The sequence below is a fragment of the Apostichopus japonicus genome, chromosome 3, assembly GCF_037975245.1.
Source record: "Apostichopus japonicus isolate 1M-3 chromosome 3, ASM3797524v1, whole genome shotgun sequence".
Lineage (NCBI taxonomy): Eukaryota > Metazoa > Echinodermata > Holothuroidea > Aspidochirotida > Stichopodidae > Apostichopus > Apostichopus japonicus.
Window position 1 is genome coordinate 2,002,786 of NC_092563.1, and position 16,013 is coordinate 2,018,798.

A 16,013-nucleotide genomic window follows, 5' to 3' on the forward strand; every position below is an offset into this window, starting at 1 on the left:
TTTAATGTCTTGTCGAATAGAATCCTTTCCCAAAGTGGAATTACATTTATGCAAGGAGAGTAAATTTCCCGCTTTAACTCTGATTTTTTCTTCTTCTTTGAACATCTTACTCATGACAGTTCTATAAGTAAACAACTCCCTCAATCTACGAATACTAATTTCCCCTCCCCCCCCTCGTTCACTTGATCTTACAAGCAGGACTCAAGGTTTGAACAACATACAGATATGACAGTATGAAACAAGAACATATTTTGTTTTCCAAAGACAGAAGTTTGCAAGAAATTGTAAAAGAAGGGAAGAATGAAAAATTAATTCAGTTAAGAAATGTTATTATGCTGCAATATTTGTAATTTTTCTGTTGGGTCGTCAAATATTTAGATTAGAGTTTTGTAAATTGTTCTCACAAGAAAGACCTCTAACACAAAATGAAAGATACAAAGATTAGTATGTCTTTATCGATTCTGAGTAATGCGAATGACTATGAAACATTCCATGCAAAATGCAAGAGTATTGTGCTATAGGTCTGTTGATCATGACTTGTTACAGTTGTGTTATCATCGGTACATGACTATGAATCACTCTGTATATCAAGTATGGTACAATTACCAAGGTGAGTGACTTGTTACAGTTGTGCTATGATCATGACATGACTATGAATCACACTGTATATCGACTATAGATACAAGTAGCAAGTTGAGTGACTTGTTACAGCTGTGTTATCATCAATATATGACAATGAATCACTCTGTATATAAAGTATAGATACAATTAGCAAGTTCAGTGACTTGTTATAGCTGTGTTATCATCAATGTACATGACTATGAATCACTTTGAATATCAAGTATAGAAACAATTAGCAAGTTGAGTGACTTGTTATAGCCGTGCTACCATCAGTACACGACTATGAATCACTCTACATATCAAGTTAAGATACAATTAGCAAGTTGAGTGACTTGTTACAGCTGTATTATCATCAATGTACACAACTATGAATCACTCTATATATCAAGTATAAATACAATTAGCAAGTAGAGTGACTTGTTATAGCCATGCTACCATCAGTACATGACTATGAATCACTCTATATATCAAGTATAAATACAATTAGCAAGTAGAGTGACTTGTTACAGCTGTGTTATCATCAATACATGACTATGAATCACTCTGTATATCAAGTATAGATACAATTAGCAAGTTGAGTGACTTGTTATAGCCATGCTACCATCAGTACATGACTATGAATCACTCTGTATATCAAGTATAGATACAATTAGCAAGTTGAGTGACTTGTTATAGCTGTGTTACCATCAATACATGACTATGAATCACTCTGTATATCAAGTATAGATACAATTAGCAAGGTGAGTGACTTGTTATAGCTGTGTTATCATCAGTACACGACTATGAATCACTCTGTATATCAAGTATAGATACAATTAGCAAGTTGAGTGACTTGTTATAGCCATGCTACCATCAGTACATGACTATGAATCACTCTGTATATCAAGTATAGATACAATTAGCAAGTTGAGTGACTTGTTATAGCCATGCTACCATCAGTACATGACTATGAATCACTCTGTATATCAAGTATAGATACAATTAGCAAGGTGAGTGACTTGTTATAGCTGTGTTATCATCAGTACATGACTATGAATCACTCTGTATATCAAGTATAGATACAATTAGCAAGTTGAGTGACTTGTTATAGCCATGCTACCATCAGTACATGACTATGAATCACTCTGTATATCAAGTATAGATACAATTAGCAAGTTGAGTGACTTGTTATAGCTGTGTTACCATCAATACATGACTATGAATCACTCTGTATATCAAGTATACATACAATTAGCAAGGTGAGTGACTTGTTATAGCTGTGTTATCATCAGTACACGACTATGAATCACTCTGTATATCAAGTATAGATACAATTAGCAAGTTGAGTGACTTGTTATAGCTGTGTTATCATCAGTACACGACTATGAATCACTCTGTATATCAAGTATAGATACAATTAGCAAGTTGAGTGACTGTTTACAGCTGTGTTATCATATATACATGACTATGAATCACTCTTTATATCAAGTATAGATACAATTAGCAAGTTAAGTGACTTGTTATAGCCGTGCTACCATCAGTACACGACTATGAATCACTCTGTACATCAAGTAAAGAAACAAGGAAAATGTTGAGTGGATCTTTTGCTCTGTCATGGATCAGCCATAGGTCATCGCCCAGTAACTAGAGTTGCAGTTTGCACTTTCATCAGATAAAACATCCATTTAGTAACAAATTTCCTGCAGTAAATGTCAATTATGGGCAAGTTTTGTTTTTACAAAAAAACAGAATAAAATCTACTCACACATCCAGAGTTGCAGCCTGTTCATAGGACTTGCGGGCATTCTCAAAATCTTCAAGATGTGTTAAAGCCACTGGAATGGAAAGAAGGGAAGATAATAATAGCAGATCAGGGGGAGAGGGGGGGATGTGGGGTGAGGAGTCACACCCTAAAGGTTTCTCACATAAGAGCAAGAAAGGTTTAAGAGAACATAAAAGGATGCTGAGGATAACAAATGATGTTTAAATTTTAATAGCAGTTTTTATAGCTTCTGTCCTTCACACCTCTCTGGCTGCTGTCACATTAGAGGCAAGATAAGGCGATACCTAGATATATTGATCTAGTGGTGTGTTATTGGCTGGTTATTTTCTAAGGATGATATTTGCTATTAGAGGAGTTTTCACTGCTTTTTAACAGTTTCTTTTCCCTTCATCATTCTTTTTCCACCCTTGGTTGATTGTTTGTGTTTTTCCTTCTCAAAAGTGGTGCAATTTATCACGAGCCACTTTAGCATTCATTTAAGGAACATTAAAACTTGTCAAGAAATTTTTCTTGCACAGTGAAATGACTCATTCCATGTTGGTGTCCGAGTTTTCTTCTGGACTTTTGTTCTTCAAGGTGGTATAGTCAGTTACTTGTCATGTTTTTTTTTTTTTTTTTTTTTTTTTGGGGGGGGGTCAGGTCTAGAAATTCCTGTTCAATACAATCCATTCCTCTTTGAATTTTGAGAGCAACTCTAAAGACACAGAAACTTTGACAAATGTTATGTCAAAACTTGGCACGAATAGTTTTAATTTAACTGTTTTTTATTGCTTCCACTTGTGAAAGGTTAAAAATTAACCCGATATATATATATATATATATATATATATATATATATATATATGCAATGGAGGTAAACGACAAAGGCAAATGAATATATATAAATGAAAATCGTAATGAGTTGGAAAATCAAGAACAGTGAAAAAACTTTCAGCCTCCACCGGGATTCGAACCACGGGCCTCCCGCTCTGTACGCGGACACCCTAACCACTAGGCTATGGACGCTGATTGTATGTCCAGAGGTTCGAAACCGGTAAGGACCTCTGGACATACCGGTTTCGAACCTCTGGACATACAATCAGCGTCCATAGCCTAGTGGTTAGGGTGTCCGCGTACAGAGCGGGAGGCCCGTGGTTCGAATCCCGGTGGAGGCTGAAAGTTTTTTCACTGTTCTTGATTTTCCAACTCATTACGATTTTCATATATATATATATATATATATATATATATATATATATATATATATATAAATATATATCTATATATATATATAGATATATATATCTATATATATATATATATATCTTTGATATCATAATGATGCATCAACCTTTATGTAAAATCTATATAACTTGTTTTACTTTTCTTTTATATTGTCTGAACAACCTTTTGCCACAAAACCAAACAAAACACTTCATTACTTGACTTATCAGCCTTTGTAGGTACAATACCACAATCAGGTCAGTGTGCGTCCACCTGAAAGGTTGACCGTGGGAAAAATAGTCCTAAAGTGACCCACTTTAGGGATATTTTTGGCACTTTTGAGTCATCACCATTTTTTTTCATGCTTGGATGTTGAAGAGGATGAAATAAACTACAGATGGTCTAAAAATCTGGAGGATTGAACGTGATTTAAAGTATTTTAGAAATTCCTGGGTGAAGCAAGTAGATTCCACAGCGAGAGCTGGCAGGTGGGTTGGTTAGCACTCTGCTAACCTTTGAGCTCTTGTAGCTCAGTATTTAAACGGTCATGGTGGCAAAAATTGAATATTTTATGATAGCCCCAGCCATTAGCTATCATTATTGTGGGTAGGACATGTCAGTTGAAAATTTCTACCTATGCTCTAGCGACCTTGGAAAGTGACCAAGTTAGAGTGTAAGTCAATGGGAGCAATTAATTGTGTTAAGGTACCTATAAGCATGTAGATATTTTGCCTCGTGCCTTTCAAAACTTTTAATTACCTGACATCATATTAACTTATCAATTTAACACCCACCCATACTACCCCCAAAAGATTCATTTCACAAAGTAAAATGTTACTGACCTGCTAACAACATATAGAGTTTACCCATCTTTGGCTTCAGGTTGATGGCAGCACTCAGGAAATGAAATGCTGAAGCATACTGAGACATAGAAAGATGAACCAAGCCCAGGTTGTACATCACTTTCCAATCAAAAGGTGCTAGGTATACCGCCCTCTTCAGACAGCTGATTGCCTGCAAGGAATAACTTGCTAATTTAGGAAGTGCCATATGATATCATGATCATGCATATAGGTGTCTTAGATGGACTGTTATCCATTTATTTGTGACTATGACAGGGCTCCACCAGATTACTACAAAGTTATGGACCAACATGCCGGCAGCTTTGAGAAGCCTAGGGCAGTGGCGGAGCGTCCATACAGTCAGGGGGGGCGAATGCCCCCCTGACGGACTCAAATGGACTGCTGGCGCCCTTTTCAGCTTTTTACCACTTTTTACTTATTCACGATTATTGACTTTTTTATTGCGTTCTCATCTACCTATTGACATTTGTCACATTTTCTTGCTGTAATTTTCTGACAAAATGCTCTGACGGCTATTTATTCTTCGTTTATCTGCAAATTAGCAAGGCCCGGAAAGGGTCATTTCCGGCGATCTAGGGAGTATCTTTACTCAAAAAAATTCTGTACGCTCCGCGCCAACCTGTGGTGGCACTCCGCTTAGATATAGTGTCGAAAGGGCCCCTACAGACCATTCTCGCCCCCTCTGACCAATACCCCTAGCTCTGGCCTAGGGCAATGTGGAATACTTTAATTTCACATTATCAACAAACTCGAAATGAAACTGGCTATCCATGGTAAGCCTACACATTATTATCAATCAGCAAGATCATGAATACCCTTCTAGAGCTGTTTGAACTAGAAGTTTAGATTCTATCATAAAAATCTAAGTGAAAAAAAGAACATATTAAACATTCCTTAATATTTATCAAACATGAAAATGTTTGATAAAAAGGCTACTTTAAGAGGTGGTTGAGAGGTGGGGGGGGGGGTAGGTGTCTCTCAACGTATAGGTTCATGATAGTATTTGAGTTCATGTTTCTGCTTTAAACTTGTATAAAGACACAAAAAGGGGACAAAAGTTACCTGAACTAATTGGGAAGGAAGTAAATAAAATTGATAACAAAGGTAAATTAAGCTTATAAAACTTGATCAGAACCAAAAATTAATTACCAGTAAACACTGACTTTAAAGTGCATCAAAGTACATAAATTCACTTTGTTGAATTTTCACACCAAAAGTGTACTGTGAATCTGGTTCAGCAAATTTCTTCCGACACATTTATCTAATCGGAGCCTGACTGATTAACAGAACTTACTGCGACCAGTTTCTTCTTTCCAAAGAAACACATCCCTATGTTATTCCAGAGAGACGCACTTTCCGGCACGGAAGCTGCTGCGATGCGATACTTGGTGAGGGCGACATCATAGTCACCGTGAAACTGCATCATACTTCCAGCAGCAAGGATAGCCTACGAGAAAGAATGGGAGGAAAACAATGATTAATTAATGACTCATTATACCATCACTGAAAGTTGTCAAGTGCAGAAATTTTCTACAACATTCTGATAACTCATTTGGAAATAGCAGTAGTTTCCCTTCCCCTAAAAGGAATACTTTTGAAAAAATATCATAATCATAATTAAAATTTACTCAATATATACCAGTCATCTATCAAATGAAACATCAAATTTTTTCATCTTTTAATTTTAGAATATATCTTAAGTTGTATGTACCTTCACTGCAAGGATATGTTACTCGTTAAGTATGATTCACAATTCAAATTATGTGTAAGACATTGAACATTCTTGTTTTACTGTTATTTTTTCCCCCTCTTCTTTAGATACCTTCAAGGCCTATACTGGATTCCTAGAAATAATATCTCGCAATAAATAACTACTCATCATGACTTGATTTTCTATTTTTTCGCAAAAACTTTCTCATTTTCAGAGTAAACACATCTACTGTTATTTTTTCCCTCTCCTCTTTAGATACCATCAAAGCCCGTACTTGATTCCTAGATATAATCTCGCAATAAATAACTACTTAACATGAATTGATTTTCTTTTTGCTGACCTTATGAATGCCCTGAACCTGGTAAAAAAAAAAAAAATGGGGGAAAAAAAGGGGACAAAAAATAACATCTGTGACAATTCGCAGCCTGTCACGGACTAAGTGGTTTTCTTAATCGATGACTCCGGCAATTTGTGAAATTTACACGATGCAGAAAGAAATCTGATGAGTGATTGCCAGAAAAAAAATCTTTCGAGAGACCAGACATCATCGATGACATTCTAATAGTGCAACAGATATCTAGGGTGCGAGATGATAAATGACTTTATGGGACAGCAGTTCCAGTTACCGGAAATGCCATTTGTAGCACACGTCATTGAGAAATTTTTGCTTTTACTGATTCTTCTGGTTTCGTGAGAACTTTTCAATTAATGATTTTTTCCTGGCTGTCGCCCAACTGTTGGACTTACGTCATCTTTACTTGCACCAGTTAGTCTTTTATAACTAGATTGCCATATTCTTCTTCTTCTTTTTTTTCATTTAACAAATTTTTGATTTTACAAGTTTAGATTTCAGTGAAAGGTTCTCCATATGAGAGTTCTCACCTTAACGTTGCAAGGATCGTATGTTAAAGCATTTCCCAGATGTTCAAAGGCTCTTTGATTCTGTCCCACCTGAATGTTTTAGAAAACATTAAAAGAACATTAATTTGATAATCAAAAAACACACAATGACATATAAAGATGGTTACAGCTGCAGTGGCTATTCACTGTAACATTGGACTTGCTTCAAGTCACTGTTTTAATCGCAAGGTTTCAAGTGTGCATGCAGTAAGTGTTGACGAGAGGGTTGATAATCTGGAAACACTGAAATTTGTTGTTTAAATAGAAAAAATGTAGAAATTTTGACATAAAATAGTCCAAATTTTCAAAGTCTCATCTGGGCCACTGTAGCATCTACAAAACTTAAAATTCTTTGGGTGAACACCGTAGACCACACCAATCTTCTGCTCCTTTTTGATAGCTTCCTACGCAACTGCAAATAGATCTCAAAGCAGCTTCATCCTCAAAATTCTCGAATAGTAGCAATCCAAAACTCTAGAATAGTTTTTTCAATAATATTAAGATGTACAGACAATAGATCTACAATTCTTAAACAAAACACAAACTAAAATTGTTTATTGAGATTCAATACTGAAACTTGCATTTTGTATGTTTTTGACTTCTGTTTTTTCTTTGTTTGTATTCATTTTTCTGTTAAAGTGGGGGAATGGGAGAGGGTGGGGAAGGGGAGGGGTGGGGGAAGGGGAGGGGGTGTGGGTGAGAAGATAGCTAATTACAAACTCACTTGCTTTGGCAATCTTCCTCTAATTCCACTCACTTATAGTGCACTAATTTTAATCTTCATACTGAAGTAGACTAAAATTAGAACTTAAAATCTCACTTGGAAATTAGCTTTATTTTGGTTTTTTTTTATCCAAATAATAGATAGATAAATCAGTTTTGCATGAAAAGAAACATCTTTTGTCGCATGTCACCTGAAGGTATAACAGACCAAGAGTGGTCAGTAGCTCCGGATTTTCTGGTGATGATCTGTGAAGAGGAACAAAAATGCAGTGAAAGTAAAAAGCAGAAGATACAATCCAAAAATTTGAACAAAACTTTTACACTGGCAACAAACAGGCACGCAGCCAAGGGGGGGGGGGTGGTGGCAAAGGGAGCAACCTCCCCCCTTGAGCATATTTCTTTTGTACGTTTTTATGATATCGCTAGTAATTTCAAATAGAAAATGCTTAGATGCAACTTGCAAGGCCTGGGAAGTGCCATTTCCAGCGGCCTGGGAGGCATTTTCGGCCAAAATTTTCTTGTACGCTTCGCGCCAACCTGTGGTTGGCGCTACGCTTAGATAGTTTCCAATGCCGTATCTACGGCTCTGATAATTTGCCACGGTTCGCCCCTCCCTTGGCAAATTCATCGCTACGCGCCTGGCAACAAATTTCTTGCAAGTTCAGTAGTTAAGACCAAACTGTTACTTCCATGAGTTTTGTTTTTTTCATCAAGTGACCTTAGAACATATTTCAAACCGATATCACCTAGAAACTGTTTCTATAATCAGTAACAACAGTACTTGTGATTTAACTCTAGAGAAGATGTTGTATGTTTTTCTTTGTCCCCAGGTTTCTTAACTCACAGTATTATCCACTTCCAGTCTGGATTAGCAGTACCAAGACTGAGACATGTAGTGAAAATTAAAAATTCAATAGTTAAGACCAAACTGCTACTTCAATGATTTCTAGGAGTGTCAAGCCTGAAACAGGCAATAAAAGATACTACAATAGAGCTTCACTGGTAAGTCATCAATTTGGCATGACCTCCTTAAACCTGAGATTCAAAAACTAAAGATCGACTCATATTTTTGTGATGCTCCATCAAACCACAGACAGTATGGAACCTATTTGTTGGGTTTGTATGTTTATAAATTTTACTACATTTCGCCTTTGTTTGTGGGTTTGCAATACTACATTTTACCATGTGTTTGTGAGGTTTGAGATTACAATGCTACATTCGCCTTAGTTTGTGGTGGGTTTACAATACTAAATTTTGCTTTTGTTTGCAGGGTTTGAGTTTGCAATACTACATTTTGCCTTTTTTTTTGGTGGTATGTTTACAGTACTATATTTTGCCTTTGTATTGGTAGTGGGTTTACAATATCAAATGTTGCCTTTGTTAGTGGATTTACAATACTACATTTTGCCTTTGCTTGTGGGGTTTGAGTTTACAACACTACATTTTGCCTTTGTTTTTTGGTGGTATGTTTAGAGTACTATATTTTGCCTTTGTATTGGTAGTGGGTTTACAATATCAAATGTTGCCTTTGTTAGTAGATTTACAATATCAAATTTTGCCATTGTTAGTGGATTTACAATACTACATTTTGCCTTTGCTTTTTGGTGGTGTGTTTACAGTACTATATTTTGCATTTGTATTGTTAGTGGATTAACAATACTACATTTTGCCATTGCTTGTGGGTTTACAATACTCACTCAATGGCTCTCTTGTAGACATCAATTGCCATATGAAGGTCATCCTCCATGAGATATATCTTAGCCAGCATCACATATGATAGATCATGCTTGTTGTACTGAATGGCCTGCTTTAGACACTCCTTAGCCTGTTAAGAAAACCATGATTGAAACAGTTTAATTTCCCTGACTTTTTCTGTAATGTAAAAAAAACCTCCCCCCTTCCACCCCAACCCTTCACCCTCTGCCACCCCTCTTCCTAAAATGATGATATAAGGACCAAGCTTCTTACATTCAAGTTTTAACAGATTTATAACTCCTCAAAAATATGATTATTCTAAAATAAAATATCAACAATCAACCTTCTTTCAATAGTTTTTTACTGCTTCTAATTTTGTTTTATCTCAATACCTGATATGCTGCCAGCCTATGACCTTTTAATAAAGATAAACTGATGAAAAGTTTATTGACTGATTTTAGTTAATTAAATCTGGTAATAAAATCCTCCACGATAAAAGCAACATTGATTGCGAGTATAAAACTTGAATTGGATGTGAAAATTACCAACTGATTCAGTTAAAAAAGTTTGAGATTTTACCTTGAGATAATCCTTCAGGTAAAGGTAACAGACTCCTTGGTTATGGCTGATTTCCCAGTCTCTCTCACTTAATCTAGCAGCTTCACTGTAAACATCGATGGCGGACTTATGTCTGCCAAGTAAAAATCTAGATAGGGGAAGAAATATATAAAGACAGCTTACTTAAAAATATATACTTTACAAAAAGATGTATTCATATATATATATATATATATATATTTTTACATATATATTTATATATATATAGATATATTAATATATAGATATTATTAGAGAAAGCCAGAGAAATAAGATATGACTCATAATTGACAAATACGGAGTAAAGTTTTAGCAAATATATTGCAAATTTTGATCCCCCTGGGCCCTTCGTCAGCAATACTTGGCAGTCGAATGAAAAGTACAAAATGTAACACAATGAAAGTTTGACGCTAGATAAGTGTAAGTTGCATTGATGGAATTAGAACCAAACAAACCATGACTATACAGGAAGCGGATTAAGGAGCAAAGAACGGATTACATATGCTTGTAGAACTGATAGTTGTTAAGGGGTCCCAAGTCTACGTTGAGGCCGGTGATGTGAGACTTAATACGAAAGATCCAATCGATTTCTTTACGTATACGTTCAGTAGCAGATTTGAAGTTCGAGGCAATTAAAATACATTTTAGGTTTTTGAGAGAATGACTATAAAGATTGAAATGTTTGGAAAACTGGGAATCCTGCAAAATTATCACGAATAGATTTTTTGTGATTATTAAAACGTAAAACGGGAGCCTGTTTCACCTACATAGTTGCCCTCTTTGCAAAGTACACAGTAGAAAATGTAAATAACATTAATAGAATCACAAGAGAGGGAAGGGGGTCTTAGACTATAGTCAACATTGGGAATTTTGACCACGGTTCCTGGGGTAATATGGGGGCATATTTGGCATCGAGGTTTACCACAAGGGAAATTGCCTGAGGAGGTGGAAAATGAATGAGGGAGTCTGGAGGAAGTGAGTAGAAATTTAACCGTACACGATTCTCCTACAGACTGATTGTCTTGGGATACAGCAAATTCCTATTCGATGGAGCGAATAAAGGATTTGATGAGGGGGTTGTAACTGGTAACAAACGGAATGTGTGTGTTGGGACTTTTAGACTTGTATTTTGGCTGTAAACAATAGAACTCTTAAGATTATGCGGGTGAAAGCTATTAAAGTGTAAATACATATGAATATCAGTGGGCTTATAATAGACCGAAGTGGTTAAGGAATTGCCATCTAACTTGAACAAAATGAAAGGATAATTACATACTCCAAAAAAAGGAGATCTGCGATTTGTAAAATGTTCCATTTTGTTCTAACTTGTTTAATGACACTTCAAATGATTCATATTGGATGAAATGGTCATAGAGATACTTCTATTAATAGCTCGATATTTGTAGACTAGTAAGTATATAAAATGTGATATGAAAACTACCTGTTTAATCATTAAACGAATTAAGCAAATAATGAAAACAGATAGAAAAAAAGAAAGAAAGGAAAGGACAGACAATCAGTTAATATTTACTCTGCATGATTGAAAGTCAAGATATTTAACATAGTTTCAATATTTGCTGTACAGAAACTTGAGAAACTAATTTGCAATGGATCTTTAGTGACCATATTTAAAGCAAAAGATTCCTGCTATGTCCGAGCTATTTGTGTAAAGTACACAAAGATTGATATGGAAAATTTAATTCCCAAAGCTGCAATGCAAATTTTATTAGTGGATTTTTTTTTTTTTTAAACAACACTCTTCTTCTGAGCTATTTGGGTAAAATCAAGAAAATTTGATACAAATGTAAATGATGTGACTTACAATGATCTCGCCACTTGCTTCAGATTGTTTGGGTTCTGAGCATTAATTAAACTGCAAGTCTGAAAACATTCAAGTGATTCTTGAATTCTGCCCTCTTGACGGAGAATCAATGCTTGGACATAGAGAGCATACTCGCACTGACCGTTGGATTCACTCAATCGTTCCTTTATCAAGGCCTAAAAGAGGGACAAAGGCAATAGGATTTGGAATATATCTATACATATTTATTTTCCAAAAAAAAGATGATCACAATTTTTAACTGTTGCAGAGATTATTGCAAACAGTCTTGGTTTGATTTGCACATGTAGTAGAGAACAATAAAAAACAATACATAGCTTACATGGAAGCTCATTGTGTATCAGGTAACTTCACTTTTCCTGAGCCCTTCATTCCATATGTAATTCTCTTCCCCTCACACCCACCCTAGCACCCCCCCCCCCAACAACTCAAAACCATTTCCATGGCTTTTCTCATCCAATCTGTAACCCTATCTTTAGGGGTATGACTGTTCCACTTTTGTTGAATAACCTGTAATAAATGGTTTTGAAGCAAATATTACCTCAAGAGAAAGTTTTCTCCATCATATGTTGCCCAACATGCACAAAATATTGTTTACAACCTGATTAATACTGAACACCCTCTGACAAGTCCAAATGAATGCCAAATTCCATATGCATATATTTGGAATGTTCATTTTTGTATTCTTCTTAGAAATGGAAGATTCATCAAATTTCTTCTGATCTATCTTTGTAATTCTTCAAGAGCAACTTTACTTGTATTTTTCACCCCTTTCTTTTTACCTTACAAGTGTTGTATTCCTTTCTGATATAATGTAGGTGGATCAACCAGTTTTGTCTTTCAAATATTGGCAACTCTGGTGCTGCAAAATGAGGGAAAAAAAGAAAAGGCAATGCATTTGTAAATGTTGAATTCATTTATATTTATAACTTAATATAAGCTTTTAAAATTTATAAAATTCTTGTCAGTCTTCAACCACCACACACAGATGACTGACAGTCAGGAAAACTGAAGTTGATTTGACTTAAAACATGGCTAGAATCTTGATCAGCCATAACTTTTTAGCACATACACACACACACTGCTTGACTATCCACAAGTTTCCATGTAATGACGGTCAGCTTGAGCCGGGTCCTGATCAGTTGTGCAGTGTGCGGTGAGCTCTAGCCACAGAGTTTTACATGGTTTTCAGCATACCTTCTGATATTATCACAAAAAACAAACAAAATATTCGTTATTTCGGTGTATTGTTTTGTAACTGAAAATATTATGCTGCAAATGAAACCAGCGGCTTTCAATTTATTGCAGCCATTTGGTGAAACTTCTTGGAATATGGTATATATATTGCAAAAATGTTGTAAAAATTATTCTTGCTTTTCTGGAAGAAACACTAGAGGCTGTCTCTATCTGGAGAAACCAGATGTTTTAGAAGAATAAGTTGGTTTGTCAGACAATTCTTATTAGAGGCCTGAATTTGTCTGCTTGATGAGTCACAAAGGGACATCATTACACTCACGTTTCTTCATTCTTTGCCGTACCGGAGGTTTCTGCTGAGGTTCAACATTGTGGGAATCTGGCTTTGATGCAGATCCTCCTGTAACTGCTTCATATGTTGGTGGTGGAGGCTGAGATGACATCTGGGACTGAGAAAGAAAAAACAAAGATTTTACACAAAATGGTGGTCTATTTTGTCCACTATAATGGGAGGGGGAGGTGAATATACTGACAGTACAGTGCAGTAGGGAGGGGCTGAAGTTGCTCACAGTGCAGTGAACGTAGTGTATATATGCTAACAGCACAGTGACTGACTCTACTGTCGAACAAATTTCTACTGTCCAATGCCCCTGATGAAAAGGTGAATTCATGATACATGCTATTAATGTGAAGTAAACATAACCTCTAGGCTAGAGACACATCACTTTCTAAGTCAGAAGTGATATTTGATACTAAGAATTAATGCTTTGGCTATTTTTCACAAATTTGGGATAGTTCCACAAACACTTGTAATGGCTCAATGATATTACAAGCTTTGGAGACAACTTTTTCATGGGACATTTGAAATCGGGGAACAGTTGGCCCTCCTAATGAGTATGATACCTGGTGCCTTTCCATGGAAACCATGGATGTCTGGTCACTTTAATGATTTCTAATGCTAAGAATAATGTACAGTATGATCAGAGTAACATATTAATTATTATTTTCAAGGACCAAGCCTTGAGGCTTGAGTCAATGATACTTTTGGTAGTAGTTACGCGAACCGATAACGACTTTTGCGTGATATTTATGAATTTATTAGTTAGGCATGCTCGAAAGACGATATAATTTTAACACAGTTCCCTCTATTTTAAGATATATAGGTATACTTAGCGATATCAACCTGTTCCGCCATGCCAGAATAGGACAAAAGTGAATTTTCTGATATTGTCTTGCGTCTGTGAGCTCCACAGCAACTGGAACTTAGCCGATTGACCCCAGGTTCACAGTACAGTTAAGGATATAGTACGCACGCACAAAAGCTCTAAATTTCGCCGATGGTCCTGGGAGATTTTGCTTCAAGTATATTGTCTGATAGTAATAGAGGGCAGTACGTAAGTTTGACGTGGAAGCGAAAAATCACTTTCGAAAATGAAACATCTGTACGATCGGCTCCCCAAATTTGTTTGTGCTTCACTTATCCTTACACACATACAAACACCCGCTTACATGGCCCCATCACCATCGTATGTATATTTCCTTTGCCGTCGGCAAGGAATCATAACCAATGAATGAAATTATAGTTTTCCTTAGCAAACATGGGTAGCCTGGGCAGGGGACTCCTTACAGTTTATGAAAAAGGAACCTTTCAGAATTTCCGCAAAAAGAAGAGGAGGGGGAGGGGGCTCGATCCGAGCTCATTTTTAAAATAATAATCTCCCTTCGGTCAGTCTTCTTCTTCTTCTTCTCTTCGGTCAGTCTAGTCCTCAGAAATAACGATATACCATTTTACAAAGGAAACCCACCCCCTAACCGCACTCCCCAATGTTGCTCCCATTTTATTGTGTCCCTATCATAACACCCCGAACGTCTGCCGCGCGCGCGGCGCCACCGATTCGACGATTCTTGAATCACAAGAAAGTGTTATTCAATCGATTTTTATAAAAGATCTGAATGAACTTGCCCAAATTATGTGAAAATAAAAATTTGTTTGATTAAACTGTTTAACTAATCAGGAAACACTGTTAATAGCCTACAATCATAATTATATTTTTGTACAATAAAAAAGTATTTCGCAATCGTTAAGTCCGAGATTTGTGAGGTAGAAGAGGCAAAAGGAGGATTAGGAGGGAAGGTGCCATGAAACGACAAGTCAAGCTTCGGGTGAAACAATCGCATTGGAAGTAAGAGGGACAGGCGCGTAGCCAAGGGGGGGGGGGGGGCGAAGGGAGCATATTTTATTAAATATTTTTTTAATGCTTTTATGATATCGCTAGTAATTTCAAAAGAGAAAATGCTAAGATGCAACTTAAAAGGCCTGGGAAGTGCCCTTCCCAGCGATCTGGGAGGCATTTTCATCCAAAATTTTCTTGTACGCTTCGCGCCAATTATGGTGGCGCTACGCTTAGATAGTTTGCAGAGCCGTATATAGAGCTCTGATAGTTTGCAAAGCAGTTTCTACGGCGTTGATAGTTTGCCTACATTTTCGCCCCTCCCTTGGCAAATTCCTGGCTACGCGCCTGAAGAGGGACTAATTCACTTTTACACGATTGGGCCAATGGAATGTGAACTTGAAAACCATAATGATTTTTTTCTTCAAATTTTAATAGTGAAATTTACACTATATACAGTAGGAGATGGTTTTTATCGTCATTTCATGTTAGGTTGGCCAAGACAAGAAACAGTATAATACTTCTTTTCTTTCTTTTTATTTCTCTGTCTCTGTTTCTGTCTCTTCTCTGTTTGAGTATTTTGTAGTAAAATAAATATGCAGAATATATGAAATGAAAAAATCAGTGGCGCAAAACATTTCCCGACATTGTGCCAAAGTACTGTTTAAACCCCGCGTCTTGTCATGAGACATTTCCGCGGATACAAACTATCCTGAGAGAAATCTATGACGTC

At 36.3% G+C, this 16,013-nt stretch overlaps 1 protein-coding gene across 4 annotated transcripts in view; it reads right to left on the bottom strand.

Moving 5' to 3' along the window:
* Positions 1–16,013, bottom strand: part of LOC139959572 (BBSome complex member BBS4-like) — a 34,036-nt gene that overhangs the window by 5,780 nt on the left and 12,243 nt on the right. Inside the window, exons 1-11 of one of the 4 annotated variants that reach the window (XM_071957295.1) lie at positions 14,293–14,414; positions 13,432–13,558; positions 12,698–12,777; positions 11,898–12,073; positions 10,058–10,184; positions 9,481–9,608; positions 7,975–8,029; positions 7,043–7,111; positions 5,744–5,896; positions 4,429–4,600; positions 2,366–2,435 (exon numbers count right to left, since the gene is read on the bottom strand). In XM_071957295.1, the coding sequence (XP_071813396.1) occupies positions 2,366–2,435; positions 4,429–4,600; positions 5,744–5,896; positions 7,043–7,111; positions 7,975–8,029; positions 9,481–9,608; positions 10,058–10,184; positions 11,898–12,073; positions 12,698–12,777; positions 13,432–13,558; positions 14,293–14,304 (1,169 nt within the window). In that variant the 5' untranslated portion in view covers positions 14,305–14,414. Of the gene's footprint in view, positions 1–2,365; positions 2,436–4,428; positions 4,601–5,743; positions 5,897–7,042; positions 7,112–7,974; positions 8,030–9,480; positions 9,609–10,057; positions 10,185–11,897; positions 12,074–12,697; positions 12,778–13,431; positions 13,559–14,278; positions 14,415–16,013 lie in introns of those variants that run through there. The other 3 variants (XM_071957316.1, XM_071957298.1, XM_071957307.1) reach the window with 3 other exon arrangements.